This window comes from Dendropsophus ebraccatus, chromosome 4 (genome assembly GCF_027789765.1).
Source record: "Dendropsophus ebraccatus isolate aDenEbr1 chromosome 4, aDenEbr1.pat, whole genome shotgun sequence".
NCBI classification, from domain to species: domain Eukaryota; kingdom Metazoa; phylum Chordata; class Amphibia; order Anura; family Hylidae; genus Dendropsophus; species Dendropsophus ebraccatus.
The window spans coordinates 58277811-58300374 of record NC_091457.1 but is presented as its reverse complement, the minus strand read 5'-3'; the positions used below and the strand labels follow the sequence as shown (position 1 = coordinate 58300374).

The 22564-nt window shown below is 43.3% G+C and overlaps 1 protein-coding gene across 1 annotated transcript in view; it reads left to right on the top strand.

Annotated features, from left to right (window-relative positions):
* The first annotated feature begins 283 nt into the window (after positions 1-283).
* Positions 284-22564, top strand: part of HSD11B2 (hydroxysteroid 11-beta dehydrogenase 2) — a 44076-nt gene continuing 21795 nt past the window's right edge. The window contains exon 1 of the mRNA XM_069965923.1: positions 284-663. Coding sequence (XP_069822024.1) covers positions 387-663 — 277 coding nt within the window. The 5' untranslated portion in view covers positions 284-386. The remainder of the gene's footprint in view (positions 664-22564) is intronic.

Below are 22564 nucleotides of genomic sequence, written 5' to 3'. Positions count from 1 at the left end.
GTTATCAGAATTGCAGGAACATAAGTAAGCTCCTTAGTACAAGGCTGCAGTTTTCTGGCATGGGTGCGAAGAGTGTGTGGGAATACTATAATGCAACCCTCCTCCTTCCCCCTAGAAGTACACTACGAGAAGTTAGTATCTGCAAATAAGTGGTAAAAGGAAAAGAGTCCAGTGAATTCTTGTTAACATGAAATCATTGGAGTAGAGATTAGAGCTGGCCACTCCCTCCCTTCTGTACTGGCTGCTCTTTTATAAATAGACTGCTAGTGGTGCATGTGTACTGTACTACTCAGTTCTCCGTACGCCTGGTGCAGAAGTTCTGTCCCTCAACTCAACACTTGCTAGACCCTTAAGACTTTCTTCTCTTCTACATACAACTGTCTACTATGGATCTGTCCACCTCCCCTTCCTTGTGGGCATATGGCTCTGTCTGGCTCTTTTTCTCCCTTTTGGTTTATTTTAAATTTTCCCATTCTGACATGGTTCTTACCCCTGCTCTCTTGGTGTATTTCTTCCTTTTGGTGATTTTTGAATGGTTCTGCCACTTGTATCTACCAATCATTCTGGGAATAGTCCTTCTCAGTTCTGCATGTTGGTATGTCCTAAATATTGCCTCTCCAAGGAGAATGTTGCCAGTAGCAGGCAAGGCTGTATTCATTACAGGTAAGTCACCTGTGGAAAGGTGCAAAAGCTCTTGGAACTTAGCCACATCTACTGTATGTTCTTTACAGTTTTGGTGCAGTTGAATGCAACAATGTTTGACCAATCACTACTTCTTGTCTCCATATTGTAATATTTTATATTTTTAAGGTACAGTGCTTCCAGGTTAGTGACCCTTTAAAGTACACCTCTACTTATAAACAATTCTTCATAAGTCAACTGTATAAGCTAAAAGTAGAAACTTTGGAATATATCTTATTAGACAAAATCCCTTCTTATTATACTCCTAGAGGGAACAGTACTAAGCAGTACAGCTGTAAATCCTGCACTAGGTTGAGATGGAACACTTACTAGAAGTAGCAGCATCATCTGTGTGTGTTACTATCTTCCTCTGCAGCTGCTCTTTCCTCTACCTCCCCTCTTTATAGAATTCTATGGGCAGCAGCTGTATCCTAATACTTCAGTGAATCTGAAAATCTATATATCCATCTTGTCTCTACAAGATGTGCCTTGTGTCTAAAGATTTTTACCTGTGACTGGTCACTGTAGAAAGCAGAGGGGGTGGTGGAGAGTGGTCTAATAATTGGATAAAAAGCTGCTTTTTTCTAATAAGATATATCATTAGGTTTCTCATTTTTGCTTGTACTATTTTGACTAAGCAGTACACTTTATATTAAGATTCCTGATTAAACTGTATGTAGTAGAAGTGCACAATATAGGAATTTGTACAGTTGAAGTGTCAGGTAACTTTGCTTAGAGTTTATTACTTACCAATGCTAAATATCTAATCTGTTCTGATTAGTGGGGGTCCTAGGGCTGAGACTCCTAACTATTACTAAAACTAAGGCACAGAAGGGATCTGCTGAGCTTTTGCCCCTTTGATCTTGCTTGCCACTGCTTGGCTGGCTCTTCGAGGGATGATGTGTGAACTGTACAGATTAATAGAAAGTCCATAAGACTTTCTAGAAATCCATACACCACATGCTTGGCTAAGCAGAAACGGAAGGGCACAGTGCTCAACTCACTGCTTTTATCCCTTCGTTTAAGTGAACAGTGGGTGTTTCAGCACATGTACCCCCAATGATCAAATGTCTGTAAAAAGAATGACTGAATTTCTTACCACAGACTGTTATTTATATGAAGAATGTTTGCATTTATATACTATATAAGACGTGACAATAGGTAGAGCACATTGCTTTCTCAGTGACTATTCTATCGTCTTAGTTTGAATGGTGTCATGTAAACTCACACTGCACATGACTTTGTGTGTACATAATGGCCAATGAGACTTTTACTGTAAGGGGTGTGACGGACCAAAGGAGAGCTCAGAATCTATCAGCCTGAGGGTTCTGGGCACCTTCCGAAATTTGTCCTGCTTTTTAGGTGTTAACGACTGGTTGAACAATATGTGATTGTTATATTTCCATGTAAACATGGACTTTGAGATGAATTAATATGTATGCTGTGGTTACCATTTGCAAGGGCCAGGTCAGGACAACATAGGATTATATAAAAGCCATATAATGTTTCATAATTAAAAGTTAAAGTTTGGTCAAAATGAATAGTTAATAATTGTTGACCAGAGTGCAGAGCAGAAATAAGGTGATGGTATTATAGTATTAGTTATAAGATTAGAAAATAGGTTACTACTTCTACTATATTTAGATATCTTCCAGCAAGCTATCCCTTCTAGCAAGTCATCCACAGCCCTTTAGAGTTGCTTGGAGGGTTGTTTAATGGGCTGTGTTGAGCATGCACTCAATGTTTCAATAGGGCATTAAAGGGGTTATACAGATTTGTAATTTACTTTCTATTAAAAAATCTCAAGTTTTCACATACTAATTAGCTACTATATGTCCTGCAGGTAATATTGTTTTATTTTCAATCTGACACAGTGATCTCTGCTGACATCTCTATAGAAAACCTCTTCTGCTCTGAACAGTTCCTGTCTCGCCCAAAGATGTCAGCAGAGAGCACTGTGTCAGATTGAAAATAAAATATTTCCCGCAGGACATACAGCAGGTGATAAGTATGGGAACACTGGAGATTTTTTAATAGAAATAAATTACAAATCTATATAACTTTCTGACACGAGTTGATTTGAAAGGAAAAGATTTTCGCTGGACAACATTTTTTAAAGAAAGTGTCCTCTAAGAGATCAAGAGTAGAACAGCCTTTTAATATATTGGACACTTTCCCTTCATACATTGCAATTTTGCTGCTCTGAAGAGAATCATAACATTTTTTTATGTTTATCCCTAAATATCAATAGATAAAATTGTCCTTTTTGCCAGACTTTTCCATAAAATCCCATAAAAATTACCCTGTAATAATAAGTAGGTTACAAAAGGACGGGTTTCCATCGGAAAACTGCTATATGCCACATGTGCACCATGAGGCACCATCATGAAGGTGTTGTGAAGTATAGTTTAGCATACCCATAGTGCGACCACAGAGAGTTGACCATAGTCAAGTTGTGGTTAGGTTTGGTCAGCTTTACCAAAGTATCCATTCCATTTGTGGGCAGACAAGCGTGAAATACTACATCATTCTGTCCCACATTGGTATACTAATATTGGAGCTCAGTAGAAGCTGTAGCAGAAAGGGCAGCACAACAAGGAGGAGAGCAGAAGAAGAAGGGCCGCCCACCTGCAGGATTTTTTCAGTCTATCCTGCCGCGGCTCCAAAGCATTAGGTACACTTTAAAGGGGTAGTGCGGCGCTAAAAAATTATTCACAGAATAACACACATTACAAAGGCCTCGACACGGATCAGGTAATGTATAATGCACCACACACTTCCGGGTACATGGGCGGAGGTGGTGGGACACGGGGAAGGGGGCGATTCACAGACATAACATACATTACAAAGTTGCAAAACTTTGTAATGTGTGTTATTCTGTGAATAATTTTTTAGCACCCCACTACCCCTTTAAAGAGAATCTATGAGGTCCATATACAATGATTAAAGTTTATAAGAGGTGATGAGGGGCATGGAAGGTTCCTTATATCTCCCAGGGGCGGATTAACTTTACCATAGGCCCCGGGCTGTTCACCAAGCCTGGGCCCCCCCCGACCCCACTGTAACTATGGAAGCACTAGCCTTGCGTTCATAGTACAGTATAGATAATGTCATGATGTCCTGATTTGTGCAAAATTGCCATTAAAAAACAGTGATTTTTTTGCAAATCATGGCGGAAGGGTAGCCCGGAGACAGTACACCACTGAAAGTATAAGTCTTTTTGGGTGGTCATGGGCCCCCCAGGAGCTCAGGGCCCCGGGCTACCGCCCGAAACACCCCTATTGTAATCCACTACTGATATCTCCCTAATACCTGTCTTACAAGACCTTCAGCTCTGTACCGGATATGAAGCGAACAGGAGTTATCCAGCATTAATTTAAAAAACAAATGCCTACTATCTTTCAAAAACAGCTCCACACCTGCCCTCAGATTGTGTGTGGTATTTTTTTTTTTTTTTTCACCAAAACCAGTGGGTTGAAATAACGGAAACTGTGCAAACGTTCCCATTATAATTTTGCCCTGGCTGTTCCACCCCTGATTTTGGTTAAAAAAAAAAGATTGACCAAAAGACTGACGGAAATAGTATGTGTGAACATAGCCTAAAAGTTTAAATAGATTAGAAATAGTTGAGACAATATTATAATTACTAGGCAAAGAGGTGGCTTCTTATTCATAACTGCATGAAATGTACTGCATAGGAATGACTGATACAATGGCATTTAATCATTTAGTTATTATATTCCAGCCAAGTAACATATCCATCCAATATGCAAGCATATTAAATGATTGTTCTGTATTCAGAAATCAATGCTTTTTCTATTCTCACATATGCTTTAGTTTACAGAAAGCTTACAGAATATACCTATTACCATCAAAGTGTAATACTATTCTAGCAGCGGATGTGAAATAAACAGAATTATTTCCTATTACAAATTCTGGGCAGGAAATGCAGCCATTGATTACATACAGAAACTTATAATGGATTCCAACTATGAACACAAGCTTTGTGCAGGGGATACAGCATTCTATAGGGCTGTAGTGTCTCCCCAGTGCACCACTGCACAATGTTCTATTGGGTGCCATACGCTGAAAATTATTTTGATTAAGATAATCTGCCATGCAGTGGTGAATCTTATATGCCGCCCATACAGGCTGCCACACAGACTGTCAGCCTCTGTCTTGTATAGAGATATCATCCAGTAGAAGCAATGTGGAATCTAAAGGAGCATGTAGGGATTTTCTTTTCTTTTGTCAGATTTGGATAAAACTGGAGTCATATGGAGGTACAGTTTAGGATAGGCCCTCAATAGCTGATAAGCATGGTGACTTAGCTCCATACAGTGTGCAGTGGCCATGCTGGGTTACTGCAACCGAACTCCCATTCACTGTAATTTGAAGTTGAGCATCAGTAACCTGGCATGGTTTCAACATAATGTTTGAGCAAAGGCTTCTGGCTTTGTACACTTGGCCTACATCTGGGCACCATGGCTTACCCAACTAATGATAGATTACCTTGTGGATAGGCTATCACTCAATGATCTATCTATCTATTTGCAGATAATATATGGGCATTAAACATCATGAAGGTCTTAATAACAAGTAATTTAAATACAAAGTACAAGAATATTACAAAACTTTAAAATATTTTATTCTCCAGCAACTAAAGTTGTTATTTTACCTTACTGCATATTGCAAAATGAGATTAATGGTTCAGTTTTCAGTTCAGTAAAAAAAAAAAAAAGTTGGGATGAGAACTGGTCCACACAAGTGCAAAGAGTGTTCAGACACCTACAAGAAATAGTGACTTGGCCGTGGACTATTCATCAGTCATGACTCTATTCGCCCCAGAGCTACATAGATCCATACATAAGATGGATTCTAATTCGCCTGGTTTTAAAATCAAGAGGCAATACGCCAACATTATTGCAGTAACTTTACATAACTATTATCTGTCTCTGGTGCACAATTCTCTATATTATAACATGAGAAACAACTGACTACAAGCTAAGCTTATTGAGCCAAGGCATTTATGTTTCCCAGTGGAGGTGTATGGAGAGTGAGAGATCTGGCTGTAAAATCTGTAGAGATGCGGCCAAAGTTATCACTTCCCTGAACCCTGCTCTGTGTAATGTTTTATATGCAGAGAACTGATACTGTACAGGCTATTTCCTGAGGCAGTGCCACTCCCTGTATAAAAACCTTTGGGGGATCTGAAATATTCATGATATATCACCATAAGAGTTACAGTATATACTACTAGGTTGGTGATTAGAGATGAGCGAACCTCGAGCATGCTTGACTTGATCCGAACCCAAACTTTCGGCATTTGATTAGCAGTGGCTGCTGAAGTTGCATAAAGCCCTAAGGCTATGTGGAAAACATGGATATAGTTATTGGCTGTATCCATGTTTTCCAGACAACCTTAGAGCTTTATCCAAGTTCAGCAGCCACTGCTAATCAAATACTGAACGTTCGGGTTCGGATCGACACGAACGCGATCCCGGTTCGCTCATCTCCATTGGTGATCTGTTTTATGGTAGATCTTAAAGGACAACTCCCACAAAAAAATTTTTTGGCTTATTTAACACACATTACAAAGTTATATAACTTTGTAATGTGGTTAAATAACCGGTCTGGCTCCCTTCCCCCACTTTCCGACCCCCCCATCCCCCGGAAGTTAAAGAATGTATACATTACCGATTACGGTCGTCACGGTCCTCTTCTCCCGGGCGCCATGTGGTGACAACGACGTCAGAGCCGGGGGGCGGTCCAGGTCTTCTTCCTCCTTGGCGTTTTCATGGAAAGTGAATGGGAGAGAAAAGGCTGCTGGTACATATGCGCACCAGCAGCCTTTTCATTGGCTGGAGCACATCACATGGCTTCCAGCTTGCTCAGCCCTGATTGGCACACTGGCAGCCTTTTCTCTCCCAAGGACCCGGAAGTGAGAGACATCACTGGACGGCGGACACAGGTGACGATGAGGCGGACGGCGGGCGAATCGAGTGGCGATCGTCACCGGAGGGATGGTGAGTATGGTGTCTGTGTGTGTTTGTGATTTGTTTTTTTGGGTCCCGTGGGAGTTGTCCTTTAAGGGCATCTATATTGTTCCCGTCCATATTGCTTTCATACTGACTCTGGCTATAATGTACGAACTGGAGATAATGGAACGGCTGCATATCCCATCTATAGCTGATACTAATGCCGCTAGGCCTATATTAACCCCTTAGCGTCCCATGACGTACCTGGTACGTCATGGTGCCGCAGGGGGTGTTCAGAGCGGGGTCCCGCCGGGACCCCGCTCTGAACGGCACCGATCCCGGCTGCAATCTGCAGCCGGGCAGTGCCTCTATTAGCCGGCGCGGGTCCCGTTGCCGCGCCGGCTAATTAAGCACTTCAATGCAGCTGTCAAACCTGACAGCTGCATTGAAGTGCTTTGTACTGCACGTCCCTGGTGTCTAGTGGGACGGATCTCCCCCCCCGCGATGCTATCGTACGGGGGAGACCCGTTCTTCTGGCCGGCCCGGGTCTCAGCGTCGGAATGACGCTGATCCCGGCTCGGCAATAGATTGCTGTGGACTGCAGCAGGCCATAGCAATCTATCACCGATTACAATGATCTTTGCTGTGTATATACACAGCATTGATCTCTATGAGAGATCAGTGCTGTCTATATACAAGTCCCCCAGGGGGGCTTCTAGTTTATAAAAAAAAAAAAGTAAAAATGTGTTTTAATTAATAAAAAATCCCCTCCCCTAATAAAAGTCCAAATCACCCCCCTTTTCCCATTTTATAAATATTAATTAATAAATAAACAAATAAACATATTTGGTATCGCCGCGCGCGTAATCGCCCAAACTATTAATTAATCACATTCCTGATCTCGCACGGTAAACGGCGTCAGCGCAAAAAAATTCTAAAGTGCAAAATTGTGCATTTTTGGTCGCATCAAATCCAGAAAAAATTTAATAAAAAGTGATCAAAAAGTCGTATTTGCGCAATCAAGAAACCAATAGAAAGAACGCATCATGGCACAAAAAATGACACCTGACACAGCCCCATAGACCAAAGGATAAAAGCGCTATAAGCCTGGGAATGGAGCGATTTTAAGGAACGTATATTTGTTAACAATGGTTTGGATTTTTTACAGGCCATCATAATATAAAGGTTATACATGTTACATACCGTTGTAATTGTAACAACTTGAGGAACATGCATAACAAGTCAGTTTTACCATAGGACGAACGGCGTAAATGCAAAACTCCCCGAAATCAAAACAAATTCGTTTTTTTTTTCAATTTGACAGCGCAAATGATTTTTTTCCGGTTTTGCAGCATATTGTATGGAAAAATAATGCCTGTCTTTGCAAAGTACAATTGGTGTCGCAAAAAATAAGCGCTCATATAAGTCTCTAGGTGAAAAAATGCAAGCGCTATGGACTTTTAAACATAAAATGGAAAAAGCTAAAGCGCAAAAACGAAAATTGGCTTTGACCTTAAGGGGTTAAAAATCAACACCAGAGTGTCTGTATATGAATTGATCAAGCCATATTGCCCCGTGTACCACCGCGCAGGTCCTCTGGTCCACACGGGTCCCTACGCTAACTCCACACCGTGTCGGTCAGCGACCACCAACCCCGCAAAGCATGCACATGCAGGGAAGGGAGGCCATGGAACGGCCCTGCAACCCCAATGTCACAGGACCAGACCCAAAAAGCCCCACCAAGACCCAGCCAGCACCACCGGCGGGAAGGCTGCCCCCAAACGACACAAGTATGGATATGGTATTACACTTACCATTGCTGCTCTCACAGAATGGGGAAGACATAAGGTCCAGACATGTGAGCACAGGCATATCCTACTAATTTTGGTCATGTGGGTCTTATAAAGGAGTGCTAGCTGTTCAGAGAGGGAGAACTGTGAAACACGAACTGGAGAGAATGGAACGGCTGCACATCCCATCTATGGCTGATACTAATGCCGCTAGGCCTATATTAAAAATCAACACCAGAGTGTCTGTATATGAATTGATCAAGCCATATTGCCCCGTGTACCACCGCGCAAGTCCTCTGGTCCACACGGGTCCCTACTCTAACTCCACACCGTGTCGGTCAGCGACCGCCAACCCTGAACCGTATTTTGTTTCTCTCTTTTCTCTGTGTTTTGCACTCCTCCTGGTGAGACCCACATGACCGTAATTAGCAGGAGACACCTGAGTGCTCATGGTTTTAATCCCTCCTGTCTGTCCCATTCTATCTTTGATAGCTATGGTGAGTGCAATACCTTATCCAGACTTGTGCTGTTTGGGGGCAGCTTCCTCCGCCGGTGGTGCTGGCTGGGTTTTGGTGTGGCAATTTTGGGTCTGGTCCTGTGGCATGGGGGTTGCAGGGCCGTTCCATGGCCTCCCTTCCCTGACTGTGCACGCCTGCGGGGGTGGTGATCGCTGACCAACACAGTGTGGACTTAGTGTAGGGAGCCATGTGTATCAGATACCTGCACGCGGTACATGGGGCAGTATGGCTTGATCAATTCACATACAGAATTCAGATGTTTTTTATGCAGCCGAGAGGTACTAGTATCGGCCATAGGTGTGAGGTGCAGCACTCTTTTTCTTCCCTGAACCGTATCTGGCTATAATGTACCCATAATGTTCCTGTACATGTTATTCCCATAATATTTCTGTCCATCAGCTCTCTTTTTTTTTCTTTTAATTTATTGCAATGGAATATGGTATCTACATTCTTTAAACACAATTTGCAATGTGTCATTGATAACTCAGTGGTGGTATAACTACAATGTGTGATTCATGGCTATTTGGTTATTTTAATTAAAATTTGAAATGCCTAAAGGGATTGGCCACTTTATAGTAAAATAGTTCAGTGTACAGCATTAGTAAGTGTACTCACTGTATATACTGACAGCAGCTCCCTGACATGGAGGAGCATGTGACCATGCCCCCCCCCTAGTGTCCTCCATAGGCATATACAGGCTCAGCATTGGACACTGGGGGGCGGGGCATGGTCACATGCTCCTCCATGTAAGCCATCTTATGGACAGACTCACCGCAGAGCATGGCAGCACAGCCTGGAGGAGGGGAGTCTGATGTTAGCTCTATGAGGTACATAGGGAGCTCCTGACAGTAAGTGCTGTGAGTACTTACTAAGGCCCCATTCACACGTCCGTGTCAGTTTTTACTGTCAGGAAATCCTGATCAGGAGACCTCAAATGTCATCAGGATAGTATCAGGATTTCCTGACAGTAATCCGTTTTTACCATCAGGAAACCATCAGGAAAAACCTTCAGGATTTCCTGATGAGTAAAAAAAAAGTGTTTCCAACAGGGGCATGATGAGAGTTGTACTTCTGCAACCTAGATGGCCACAGGCTGCAGAAGTACAACTCCCATCATGACCTGTCAACAGGGACATGATGAGAGTTGTACTCCTGCAACCTGGATGGCCACAGGCTGCAGAAGTACAACTCCCATCATGGCCTGTTAGCAGGACATGTTGGGAGTTTTAGTATTGGGGGGGAGAGGGCTGTGTATCTCACCTGTCGGCGGCGGAAGAACAGCGGCGGCAGCTGGTGGGAGTCCCGGGCGGGCGGGTGCAAGCTGCTGCGGACTCGGAGAGGGAGGGGAACAGAGGTCGGGGTGGCGGCGGGGTGATGCGATGCGGCGCGGTCATCGGGCGGCGGCGGCGGTGATGATGCGATGCGGCGGGGTCATCGGCGGGGTGATGTCATGCGGCGGCGGGGTCATCGGGCGGCAGCGGCGGGGTGATGCGATACGGCGGCGGGGCGATGCGGCGCGGAGGGGTAATGCGATGCGGGGTCAGCGGGCGGCGGGGCGATGCGGCGCGGCGGGGTAATGCGATGCGGGGTCAGAGGGCGGCGGGGTGATGCGATGCGGGGTCAGCGGGCGGCGGCGTGATGCGATACGGCGCTGGGTCATCGGGCGGCGGCGGCGGCGGGCTGATGCGATGCGGCGCTGCGGGGTCACCAGGCGGCGGCAGCTGATGTCCGGGTGCAGGGATCCCTTGGGTGGTGGCGGCGCGGCGTTCGGGCAGCGGGGGTGCCGGCAGGCTGTCAACCATCCGGAATCACGGGCACTTTCCTGATGTACATCAGGAAAGTGCCCGTGATTCCGGCGCCCCCATAGCCTTCTATGGGGGCGTCCGGAACGGAATTCCGGACAAAAATAGGACATGTCCTATTTTTTCCGGATATATTTTCCGGAACGGACACCCTTCCGGAAAAAATCCGGAAGGGTGTCCGTGACCAATTAAAGTCTATGGGTCCGGAAATCCGTCCGGATTTCCTGATAGGAAATCCGGATGGTTTTTCCGGACGTGTGAAGGGGGCCTAATTCTGTACACTGAACTATTTTAATATAAAGTGGCCAATCCCTTTAAAGGAAAACTGTCAGCTAAAAAGATGCCCCAGACTGCTTAAATGGCTACATAGCTATGAAAGCAGTGAGACCAGCCATACCTATATTTTAGTTGTCTAAGGCTGCAATAACCTAAAAAAATAATTTTTCTCACTGCTCTAAAATGTCATAGAGTTGTGGCCAGGCACTTTTTTGCATCCCAGTGCTATGACTACACCTCTATGACACTTCAGAGCAGAGATATAAAAGCATATTTTTTTGCAGCATCTGACTAGTACAATAAGGGTATTAATAGTCTCACCACATATGGAGCCAGTTTAGGATGTCTTTTCTAGCTGACAGGTTCCCTTAAATATCTACATTTTAACTTTTTATATCCTTGAATCAAGTTGTTTCATTTCCTGGTAAAGCTGTAATGCTTGGCACACCCTGTATAAAAATATCATATTCCATGCCCAGGTTGTTGCTCTAGTTGGCACACAGCCATTATGCTCTCCCATTAACCTTAGCTTCCAGCTGGGCCCTGAACTGAACTCGAACCAAGGTGCTGCTGCCGCTGCTGGAACACAAAGGTTGTATTTTTCATATCTAGATGACTGCCGGTAAGCAGTTTCATGGTAGATCTGAGACTGCTGCCAACTAAAGTTTATTACCCTGTGTTTTATGCTCATTATAGATGTTACTTAATATTACCCTAAATCCTGACAGTGCATTTCTGAATAAAAGGAATCAAAGGGATACTAAATCTCTTATGGAAAGCATCAGAGAAACGTATAGAGATTCAAAGGCCATTCTTGCTCTGCTAGGACTTCTGGGAAAAAAGGATATGCAAAATAGCTTACTTACTGCCTTGGGAATTTGGCGTTCCCTCAAGTCAGCACTTCACTTCATCTAGGAGTCTTAGAACATTGACTATGGATATATGTAAAGCCAAAATTCTCTTAAGGAGAGTTATCATCCCTTTGATCCCACACTTATAGGCCTCTCACCCTGACAAGAGGCAATAACCTCGAAGCAGCTGTCTGCAGATGGCTAGTCTTTCCTTTTGGAATAGATTTTTAGATTTCTGACAACCCTTTAAAGTGACTCTGTACCCACAATCTGACCCCCCCCCCCCCCCCCCCAAAAAAAAAAAAAAACCCGCTTGTCACTTCAGATAGCTTTTAATCCAAGATCTGTCCTGGGGTCCGTTCGGCAGGTGATGCAGTTATTGTCCTAAAAAACTACTTTCAAACTTGCAGCCTCGTGCCCAACGGCTGTGGCCTAGATTGTGTATGCATTAGGCTGGCACAACCTCTCTGTCCCTCCTCCCCACCCTCTTCATCATTAGGAATGCCCCAGGCAGATTTTCTACTATTCATCACCTGTGTCAGCACGGCACATGGGCTGGATCGTTAAGGCACCTGTGCAGTTTTCACTGCAGAGGAATAGGAAAGAGGGTGGGGTGGAGGGATGGAGAGGTGGTGCAAAGTTAGTGCACAGATACTCCAAGCCACGGTCACTATTATTTGCCATTGACCCTGAACTTCATTTACAGTGTATTCAGATCCCCTTTAATTTATAGAGCTTTTTGTCTAGGATAGTGCAAAAAGGAAATTGGAAGTCAATGTTGATCCGACTATATTGCAGTATCATCCATGTAGATTGACAAAAAAGTATGACTCTTTACATGAGGACACTATGGAGAAGAGTTATCAAAAAAGTCTTAAAGGGGTTATTAGTCACTAGCAAATAGAGGGATTGTACAGGGATTGTACAGGGATTGTAAGTAACTAGGACACTCCGATTTTTAAATAGTCAGGTTAGACACCTCCAGACTCACCTGACATAAATCTGAAGGATGATATAACAGAGTTCCAATGATTGTTGGTGCACTTCTGGCAGTGACATCTGTGACCTGAGTTGCTGAGTTGATGGGTGTGTTGTAGTCTACTGTTTCCTTGATCACATATCATATGAAAAGACTGGCAAAACATCTACAGACAGAATTAGCTGTGGTCGAAAGCCAGATAAAACTAGGCCCCTCATCTTACTGCAGAGTGGAATGCAAATTCAAAAAGAAAAGGCAACAATATGTAAAAAGCGACAACAGGGCAAAGATGGTTTTTTGGCTACCATTCGGCAGGTGTGTCAGGAGGAGTTCAAACTGACTTTGTAAAAATAGGGGTGTGATAGCTATTCTATCCAATCCCCATATGTATAATTATGACATAATAGGGGAGATTTATCAAACAGGTGTAAAGTAGAATTGTCTTAGTTGCCCCTAGCAACCAATCAGATACCACCTTTCATTCCATACAGATTTAAAAAAAAAATTAAAGGTGGAATCTGATTGATTGCTAGGGGCAACTAAGACAATTCTACTTTACACCTGTTTGATAAATCTCCCCCAATGTGTACAAGAGAATTGTGTCTTGTATTCCACAAGTAGCCCCAAAGCTATTTTTATATGTAGAAAATGGGCCAAAATCCACTAGTTGCTCTTTGCCCTGTTGCTCTTTGCCCCTTATTGTCATGCTGTTTCCATGGGGCAGTCATCATTCAGATAGCTCTTTTAATATCCACAAGTTTACAGCAATCACTCTGTACCCAGTGTATATGTAGCACTTTAAGAGTTGTGTGTTGGCCGCCTGTATGAATGAAACCAAGGTCCCAGTCTCATCTGATTATTTATTATGTATGATTAAACTTTGATCAATTTCAGTACAAAGCACCTGCAGAATCATGCTCTCCTGGTGCATCCTGACTGCAGTCTAGTCTACCGTCTTCTGTGTTACTGTATAGAGACCTCAGTATAACGAGACAGAAAGCGATGGTTTTAGCTAACTTGCCACAACAAGGTTGTAGAAATGTCTGAAAGCGCAAAGTGTAAATACTCATTCAGTCGGGAATGGTATGATGGCCCGCAGCCAACATGCTGTGTTTGTTGATAGTTTTTGGCTCATTTCCAAGGGGTATTCTGTCTAGGAACTGGATGTGAGAATATAATTGCTGCTGCTACAGATTCCAAGAATTTACTTCTATGTTACTGCTATTACCTTTAGCACCAAATACCATCACACTCTTCTTTTATTCTCCAGTGACTGCAGGCTCTGTAGGTAATGAAGACATTGTTCAATGAGTAATGCTAATCTCACAGGTAACAGAGGCTACATGAATGTATATGCAGTCTCATTTTACACAATAAGATGACTTATGCCTATTATTACGGGAGGGGATTTGTGGCTTTGTATCAGACAAAATGGAGCGCTCACTTCTATAAAGGGTAGTGCTACAAAAATTGGAATAAAATGGTAGTAAGGTAATGAAACGCATCGTTTGGGTCCTGTTTGTCTGAAATTACTTTAAGAGGTTGTCTGTAGAGATGAGCGAACCTGGTTCGGGTTCGAGTTTATCCGAACCTGAACTTTCAGGATTTGATTAGCGGTGGCTGCTGAACTTGGATAAAGCTCTAAGGTTGTCTGGAAAACCTGGATACAGCCAATGACTATATCCATGTTTTCCACATAGCCTTAGGGCTTTATCCAACTTCAGCAGCCACCGCTAATCAAATGCCGAATGTTCGGGTTCGGATAGACTCGAGCATGCTCAAGGTTCGCTCATCTCTAGTCTGCTTTTTACAACCTTTTCTATGTGCTGTATTGTTCTAAGGCATATGGGTGCAGTAGTGGAGGGACCCTGTTTTATAAGGACAATGTCACATACAGTTTAGTAGTGTTTTCTATGGCTTCTTTTTGAGCTAACAGTAATTTACACAAAAATGAGTGTCTTTTTGCTGGGTCTGCATTGTGCTCAGCAAATAGGCATAGAGGGGCCATTGTCTCCTGTGTGCTGAATTTACTACAATTTACACCAGCAGAGTAGGGTAAATCTATACCAGGTCAGATCTGGAATGAATTTCTGTCGCCTAAAATTATAGTCAGTGCATTAGGCATCACCATAAGTGTTCTCTGAGAGATCCTCAAACCATTGCCTGTTTAGGGGCCCTGAGATATGGTGCAGAGTATTAACAGAATTAAACTATCCAAAGCTGTATAGGCTCTGTGTATCACCAGAGCTGTCTCTTGTGAAAGGCTGTTTAAACTTACTATTACTTTACCCTAAAGAAAAGTCTGCACATATTTTTAAAAGTTAGTACGCCAGTAAATATTAATAAATAGTTAAATCAAAGTACTAAAAAAGCATCTAAAAAATTAATGACCACACCAGGTAAAGAGAAATTCTCCTTCCACAGCAGTAACATACCTTGTTTATCTTCTATGAGACTATAATGCCATTTCAGTCCCTCTACATGCTCATGTGACCACGTTTGTGACTATCCATATCTTACAGCTGCTGTTGAGTGGATCGGATGTCACTTGCAGCCATGTTTTCCTGGACTCCTTAAGGGGTTATCCAGCGCTACAAAAACATGGCCACTTTCCCCCAACTGTTGTCTCCAGATTGGGTTGGGTGTTGAAACTCAGTTCCATTACAGTAAATGGAGCTTAATTGCAAATTGCACCTGAACTGGAGACAACAGTAGGGGGAAAAGTGGCCATGTTTTTGTAGCGCTGGATAACCCCTTTAGGGCTGCATCCACCTTCTTCATCCACCAGTAATCAAATGCAGAGCTTATGGGTTTGGACAAGCCCGAGTGTGCTTGAGGTGTGCTCATTCTAGAAAGCACGCTTTGGTCCACACAGCAAAAGCTGTGGGATATAGGGAGTTATGTGAGCAGGTAGGAGAGATAAAGCAAAAGATAAAGCCACCCAATGAGAGGGGCGTTAGCCTGCATAGTTAAGCATGGTACATTACTGCCAGGGAAAAAAAAACTTAAAGGGAGCCTGTCACCCCCCGTGCCGGGGTGACAGGCTCTCGACTCCCCGCTAGAGCCCCCTATACTTACCTGATCGCGCCGGGTCCCGCTTCTTGATCCGGTCCAGTGACGGAGATTTCAGCGCCCGAAACCCAGCACGCGCGCTCCTGAGATGAGTCCGACGCTCATAGAGAATGAATGGTGAGTCCGACGCTCCATTCATTCTCTATGGGCATCGGACTCATCTCAGGAGCGTGTGCAATCAGGTATTTATAGGGGGCTCTAGCGGGGGGTCGGGAGCCTGTCACCCCGGCACGGGGAGTGACAGGTCCTCTTTAACCAGAGCGGCTCTTTAAAGGGAAACTAACAACAGGTAAGAGGAATCTAAAGGCCCTATTCCACGGCATGATTATCGGCAGTATTCGGCAGATAATTACATAGTTACATAGTTACATAGTTAATACGGTTGAAAAAAGACACATGTCCATCAAGTTCAACCAAGGAGGGGATGGATACAGGGAAGGGGGAGGGGTGATAGGTTCTATACATATGCATTTATATTATTTTGGTCTAAGAACTTGTCTAGCCCTGTTTTGAAGCCCTCTACTGTTTTTGCTGTGACCAGATCCTGTGGTAGACTGTTCCACAGATTCACAGTTCTCATTGTAAAGAAGGCTTGTCGCCTCCGAAGATTGAACCTTTTTTTCTCCAGGCGGAGGCAGTGCCCTCTTGTCCTTTGAGGGGGTTTTACCTGGAACATCTTTTCCCCATATCTCTTGTAGGGGCCATTTATATATTTAAATAAGTTAATCATATCTCCCCTTAAACGTCTCTTCTCCAGACTAAACAAATGTAATTCTTTTAATCTCTCCTCATAACTAAGATGCTCCATTCCCCTTATTAGTTTAGTTGCCCGTCTTTGTACCCTCTCCAGCTCTAGAACATCCTTTTTATGAATCGGGTTCCAAAACTGGACGGCATACTCCAGATGAGGCCGCACCAAAGCTTTATAAAGCGGTAATATTATATCCCTGTCCCGTGAGTCCATGCCGGTTTTAATGCATGACAATATCCTGCTGGCTTTAGAAGCAGCTGACTGACATTGTGTGCTGTTCTGTAGTTTATTATCTACAAGTACACCCAGATCCTTCTCCATCAGTGACTCTCCCAGAGTAACTCCCCCCAGGACATATGATGCATGCGGGTTATTAGTACCCAGGTGCATAACTTTACATTTATCCACATTGAACCTCATTTGCCAAGTGGACGCCCAAACACTCAGTGTGTCTAAGTCATCCTGTAACATCTGCACATCCTCCATAGACTGTACTGTACTACAAAGCTTGGTGTCATCTGCAAAGATAGAAACATTGCTGTTAATTCCATTCTCAATATCATTAATAAACAAGTTAAACAGAAGAGGGCCCAGTACTGACCCTTGGGGTACACCACTTATTACCGGGGACCATTCGGAGTAGGAATCATTGACCACCACTCTCTGGGTACGATTATTAAGCCAGTTTTCAATCCAGTTACACATTAAATTTTCCAAACCGATAGACTTTAACTTACCCATCAGACGTCCATGAGGAACTGTGTCAAACGCTTTTGCAAAATCCAGGTACACTATATCCACAGCCGCGCCGCCATCCAGGCTTCTACTTACCTCTTCATAGAAACATATTAGGTTGGTTTGACAGCTTCTGTCCTTAGTAAAACCATGCTGGTTATCACTTATAATACTATTAGCCACTACATATTCCTGTAGTGGCTAATTGTCCCGTGGAATAGAAGGCAACCATCAGCTAACATCGTTCATGTCAGCTAATCGCTCCGGTAGTTTGTTTTTCAACATGTTGAAAAACAAACGACTCCTACAGCAACAATCTGCTGCCGTCGCTCTGTGGAATTGGAGCGGCCCCAGCAGACCGCTGCTGTATGCTATGCTAGCAATCACCCAGGCAGCCCCCCCCCCCGCTTCTCCCCACGGGCCCCCCCTGTACTCACCCGCTTGCTGCTGCCATGTGGAATAGCAGGAACAGCGAGCGGGGAAACGAGGAGAAAACAAGCGCTATTAGTGCTCGTTTGCTCCTCATAGTCGATCCGTGGAATAGGGGCTCTATTACACTGGACGATTATCGTGCGAAAAATCACTATATCGTTCGAATTTAAACAATAATCGTTCTGTGTAATTGCAGGCAACGATAGAAAAATCGTTCATACGTCATTGATCGTTGATTTAGATCTGAACCTAAAATTATCGTTAATTGTTTGCTAATTGTTCTCTGTAATTCCACATTCGTTCGCTCAAGTTCCGCATTTTTTCACTAATCGTTCAGTGTAATTGCACATTGTTTATTGTTTTGCTGGGATCAGCAGGAGTAAACGATTATAGTAACGATCGCAATAACGATTGTAGTAACGATCGTATCTAACGACCATCGTTCTGTGTAATATGGTGAACGATTTCAGGTTAACGATAAACAATCTCGTTTGCGATCGTTTATCGTTAGTCGTTAAAAATCGCTCCGTGTAATAGGACCCTAGGCTGGGTTCACACTATGTTTTTCCATCCATTTTTGCATTTGGGTTTATCAGTTTTTATCCGTTTTTCTATTGACTTCCATTATAAAAAAAAGGATCAAAAGGCATCCCTTTTTTTAACATACACAAAAACGTAGCTGACTTTATTTTTGTGTACGTTAAAAAACAGATGCGTTTTGATCCGTTCTTTTTTATAATGGATATCAATGGAATAACGAATCAAAACAAATGCACATAAATGCATCCGTTTTTCCATGTGTTTTTTGCAAAAACTGATAACAAAATGAATTGCAAAAACAAAGAGTGAACCCAGCCTAACCTGCTATTTGTTCTAAAATGGGTAGATGAACACTCCAAAGTTTTTGGTCCTTTAGGAGTTAAACTTTGGATGAAGAATTTAGAGTTGATAGTCCTATGCGTTACATCATCGAAACATGAATGAATTACATTGAGTGATCCACTAATCTATTTGGGAGAGTCCCTTTCCAGCTCATAATAAAATCTCTGACCTACAAACTGTCTTGTCTAATCTTGTACTCACTGTCAAGACAGAGGAGAAGACATCCCAGAACTTCTAGGTATTGCCTAATAGCAGGCTAGAATATAGCAATTAGGCGGAATCATTTTTTTTCTACATAATGTACTATGCACATAATAATCATAATCCATTAAAATACAACTCAGATATTCAACGTCATTCACCGGTCATTCAGACAGTACAGAATGTACAGTATTTCTTACACTGTGTAGGAGTTGCACAGATTTTCATTACAGTTACTAGCTTGGTGATTCTTACCTCCATGACCTCCACCACTAGAAGCTACTTAAACTACACTTGTCAGCGGCCAACACTGATGTCACACTTCATAGCATTCTCAATGTTTGTAGGGTCATTGAATATGATTAACTTAAAAAATTCTTCTGATTTGTGTTTTTAACTAAAAGAACAGATAGGGATAAAGTAAAAAAAACATTACAGTGAAAACATGACAAACAAAGGACTGCTTGCTTGACACATTATGGGTAACATTTATGAAGACCAGCATACTCATACGCCAATCTTAAACCCCGCTGGATTTACTAAGAGTCGTTAAGACTAAGGCCTTATTTACAGGCTGTATTCGAGTTAGTGCACATTGATGTCTATTGGGCTATTCACACAGTAGATTACAAGGATGCAAACCAATGCTGAAAGAAAAGGACAGGTCCTAATGCGGACCCAGATTTTTTAATGCATTCTTTCATAGAAATCAATGGGATCTGCTATTTTTTATGGATTGTAATCTGTTTGGCATCCGTATTTCCGCATTTCCGTAAAAAAATAAGGTTGTGTTTCTAAGCAACCACAACCAGGAAGAAGGAACTGCAGAAGCACATGTGCTTTCAAACAGAAAGAGATGAATGAATGAATTCATTAATTAATTAAAGAAGCAGTTACCAAAAAAAATGTATTACTCCCCCCCCCCCCCCATTTGGCACATTTACTCACTGCAGGTGATCTGTGCCATGCGGCGCCATTCAAATCCGGCGCACGCTCACGTCAGCCGCTGCTGTGACTCTTCTTCTGTCTCCTGTGATTGAACGCCGAAAGTCACATGCTTCAATGCATTCACAGCAGCGGCTGATGTGAGCACGCGCTGGATTTGAGCGGCACCATGGGACCCCGATCACCTGCGGTGAGTATAACTTACTCAACTTTATTAACTAGTATTGTCTAGTCAGTAAAGAAAAACAGATTTACGGAAATATGGATGCATAACGGACACCCAATTTGTAATTTTTAGTGGATTGTACAGGTGGACAGTGGGAGGACTGTATGGACTTGAAAACAATACTGAACGTGTGAATAAGGCCTAAGACTTTTCTTGAGCAGGTGTAGATTTTCTTCAGCAGGTGTACATTCATTCCATGATTTATGCTTAAATCGTGATAAATCAAACACCGGAGGTGGAAATGCCTCCTCCTCTCCTTGCCTCACTTAAAGTCTAAACAGATATAAACTATGGGCGACATCTATGAAGGCTGCGCCAGGGAGAAGGCGCAGATTCCCTGGCAGCTATTTGTTTTTAAGCCTTTAATTACAATGCAGTGTCAAGAATGAAACTTATGTTCTGAATCTAAGGTGTGACCTACCACCCTTTGCATCTGAGTATGACAAGCCCATTGTCCACACACCTGTCCATGTTTTTTTAGTGTGATCTATCTTTATACCCCATTCCTGGTGTTTGAAACATTATTAAGTTGATGGTCCCTATCAGGATACCAGCGATCTACTGCTGATTCTCTGCCACAAATATAGTGCAGCTTGTTAGTGCTGCCTTTTATAATTCTATATAATATTCACTCTTTACTACATAAATTGCTTCAGAATTTGCCCCATGCACCTCCCTAACACGTGGTTACTGGAACGCTAAAATACAATAGAGGAGACAAACAGTAAATTAGTCTGAAACCTTCTATCACAAGCAGTAACAGTTTAGGTCTTCATTAAAGAGGATATTGCCTTACCTGCTTGGGGTGGAGTCCTCGCAACTACTGATCTCATCAGGAAGGGAGGGATGCCCCATTTATAATTGTCATGCCAAGAGAACTCTCTGTACAGCAATTGTCTAGGCATTATCCCATCACCTGTGGTACAGAGCGTCCTGCCAGCCCTCACCTCCTGTGGATGGCTCAGTTAATGAGTTGGCAGTCGCTAGTCCGAGGCTCTAGGCTATTAGATGAAATCTAAGTTACATCCTAATTTCTCTTAAATGGGGTGACTCGGTGGAGAATGAGATCACCCAGAATATAACCTAACAGTGGATTTATCTGTACGTTCTTACTGCTACTACAACTGCAGAACTACATTCTGATTTGTCCAAACATAGAAAGCAGAAACACGGAACAGCTCTGTTTCCCATTCCTGTGGGCTGACTACAGACAGGTACTGTAATGGCAGTATTTATGCATCAAAACTTACAGAGCAGAAAGGAAAAGCAAGCGGCACTCATTGGCTCCAAGAAATCTTCCTTTATGGTAATCCCAAAAAAAGCAGCAGGTTAGATCTGCTGCTCAGACATATTTTTTTAAGAACTTTTGGTGATCAGTTGCCATAAGTTTATTACATCAGTTGTGGTCAGTTTTTTCCTCCGTATACGGGGCAATCTATTATAGGGGGCAGCAACACAGGAGTAGATGGCCCCCTGTGAGATGGACCTCTAAAGTAGATTATCTACTTTAGTGGTACACCTCACAGGGGGCCATCTACTATAAGGTCAGCTGCTACAGAAGGCAGCATCAGAGCCATTAGAGCAGGTGAACTACTATTGGGGGGGAGGGGGTTGGACAACTCACATCAGAGCCTTCTACTGTGGGCAGCAGGACATAGGGACATCTCCTATAAGGTGTTGCACTCTGCTGCAGGGTTGGGGTCACAAGGGTAAATGGGGGACTGAGGACACCTTTCCTTGGAGTGCCGGAGGCAAAAGCTGGACAGTGCATATATGCATGCATTGGTACCAGCCAGGCCTCTGGCGCTCCATAGACTTCAATGGATGCGACTACTAAAACACCAGACCGGCCGTGCGTCAGGACACTGCAAGATACCTTCTGCCACACAACATGTCTGGCGATGTGGTGGTACTATTTAATCGCTGCAGGCTTTGAACTTTCCCATTGAAAACAATGGGATCAGTTCAAAGATGCGTTTCCCTCTGGCGAAAACAATGGGATCAGTTCAAAGATGTGTTTCCCTCTGGCGCTTTTCTCCTGCACCGGAGGGAAGTGCAGCCGCACCGCCGGATGAGTGTAAACCAGGTCATGTCTAGACTCGCTTCCTATCATGAGTTAGCTATCCTGACTTATTAGTTTCCTGACTTTGGCTTGTGTTCTTGACAACGTGATTGTCTTCTGACTTGGTCTGTATTGTCGTCTTCAAGTTGTTTGCCTCATTGACTCTTTTCATTGCCTAGCGTCTTTGTATTAGTTTTTGCCTGTCCTGGTTTGACCCTAGTTTCCTGACTACCTGCCATTGTGTACATTTGTCCCTGTCTTGTATTTGTCTTGTGTCTTGTTCCACCTATATTAGCGTAGGGGAAGTCTCCAAGTTGTCCTGTGTTGCCTAGAACACATTGAGGCAAGTAGGCATGGACAGTGGGCGTGGGACAGTGTCAGTG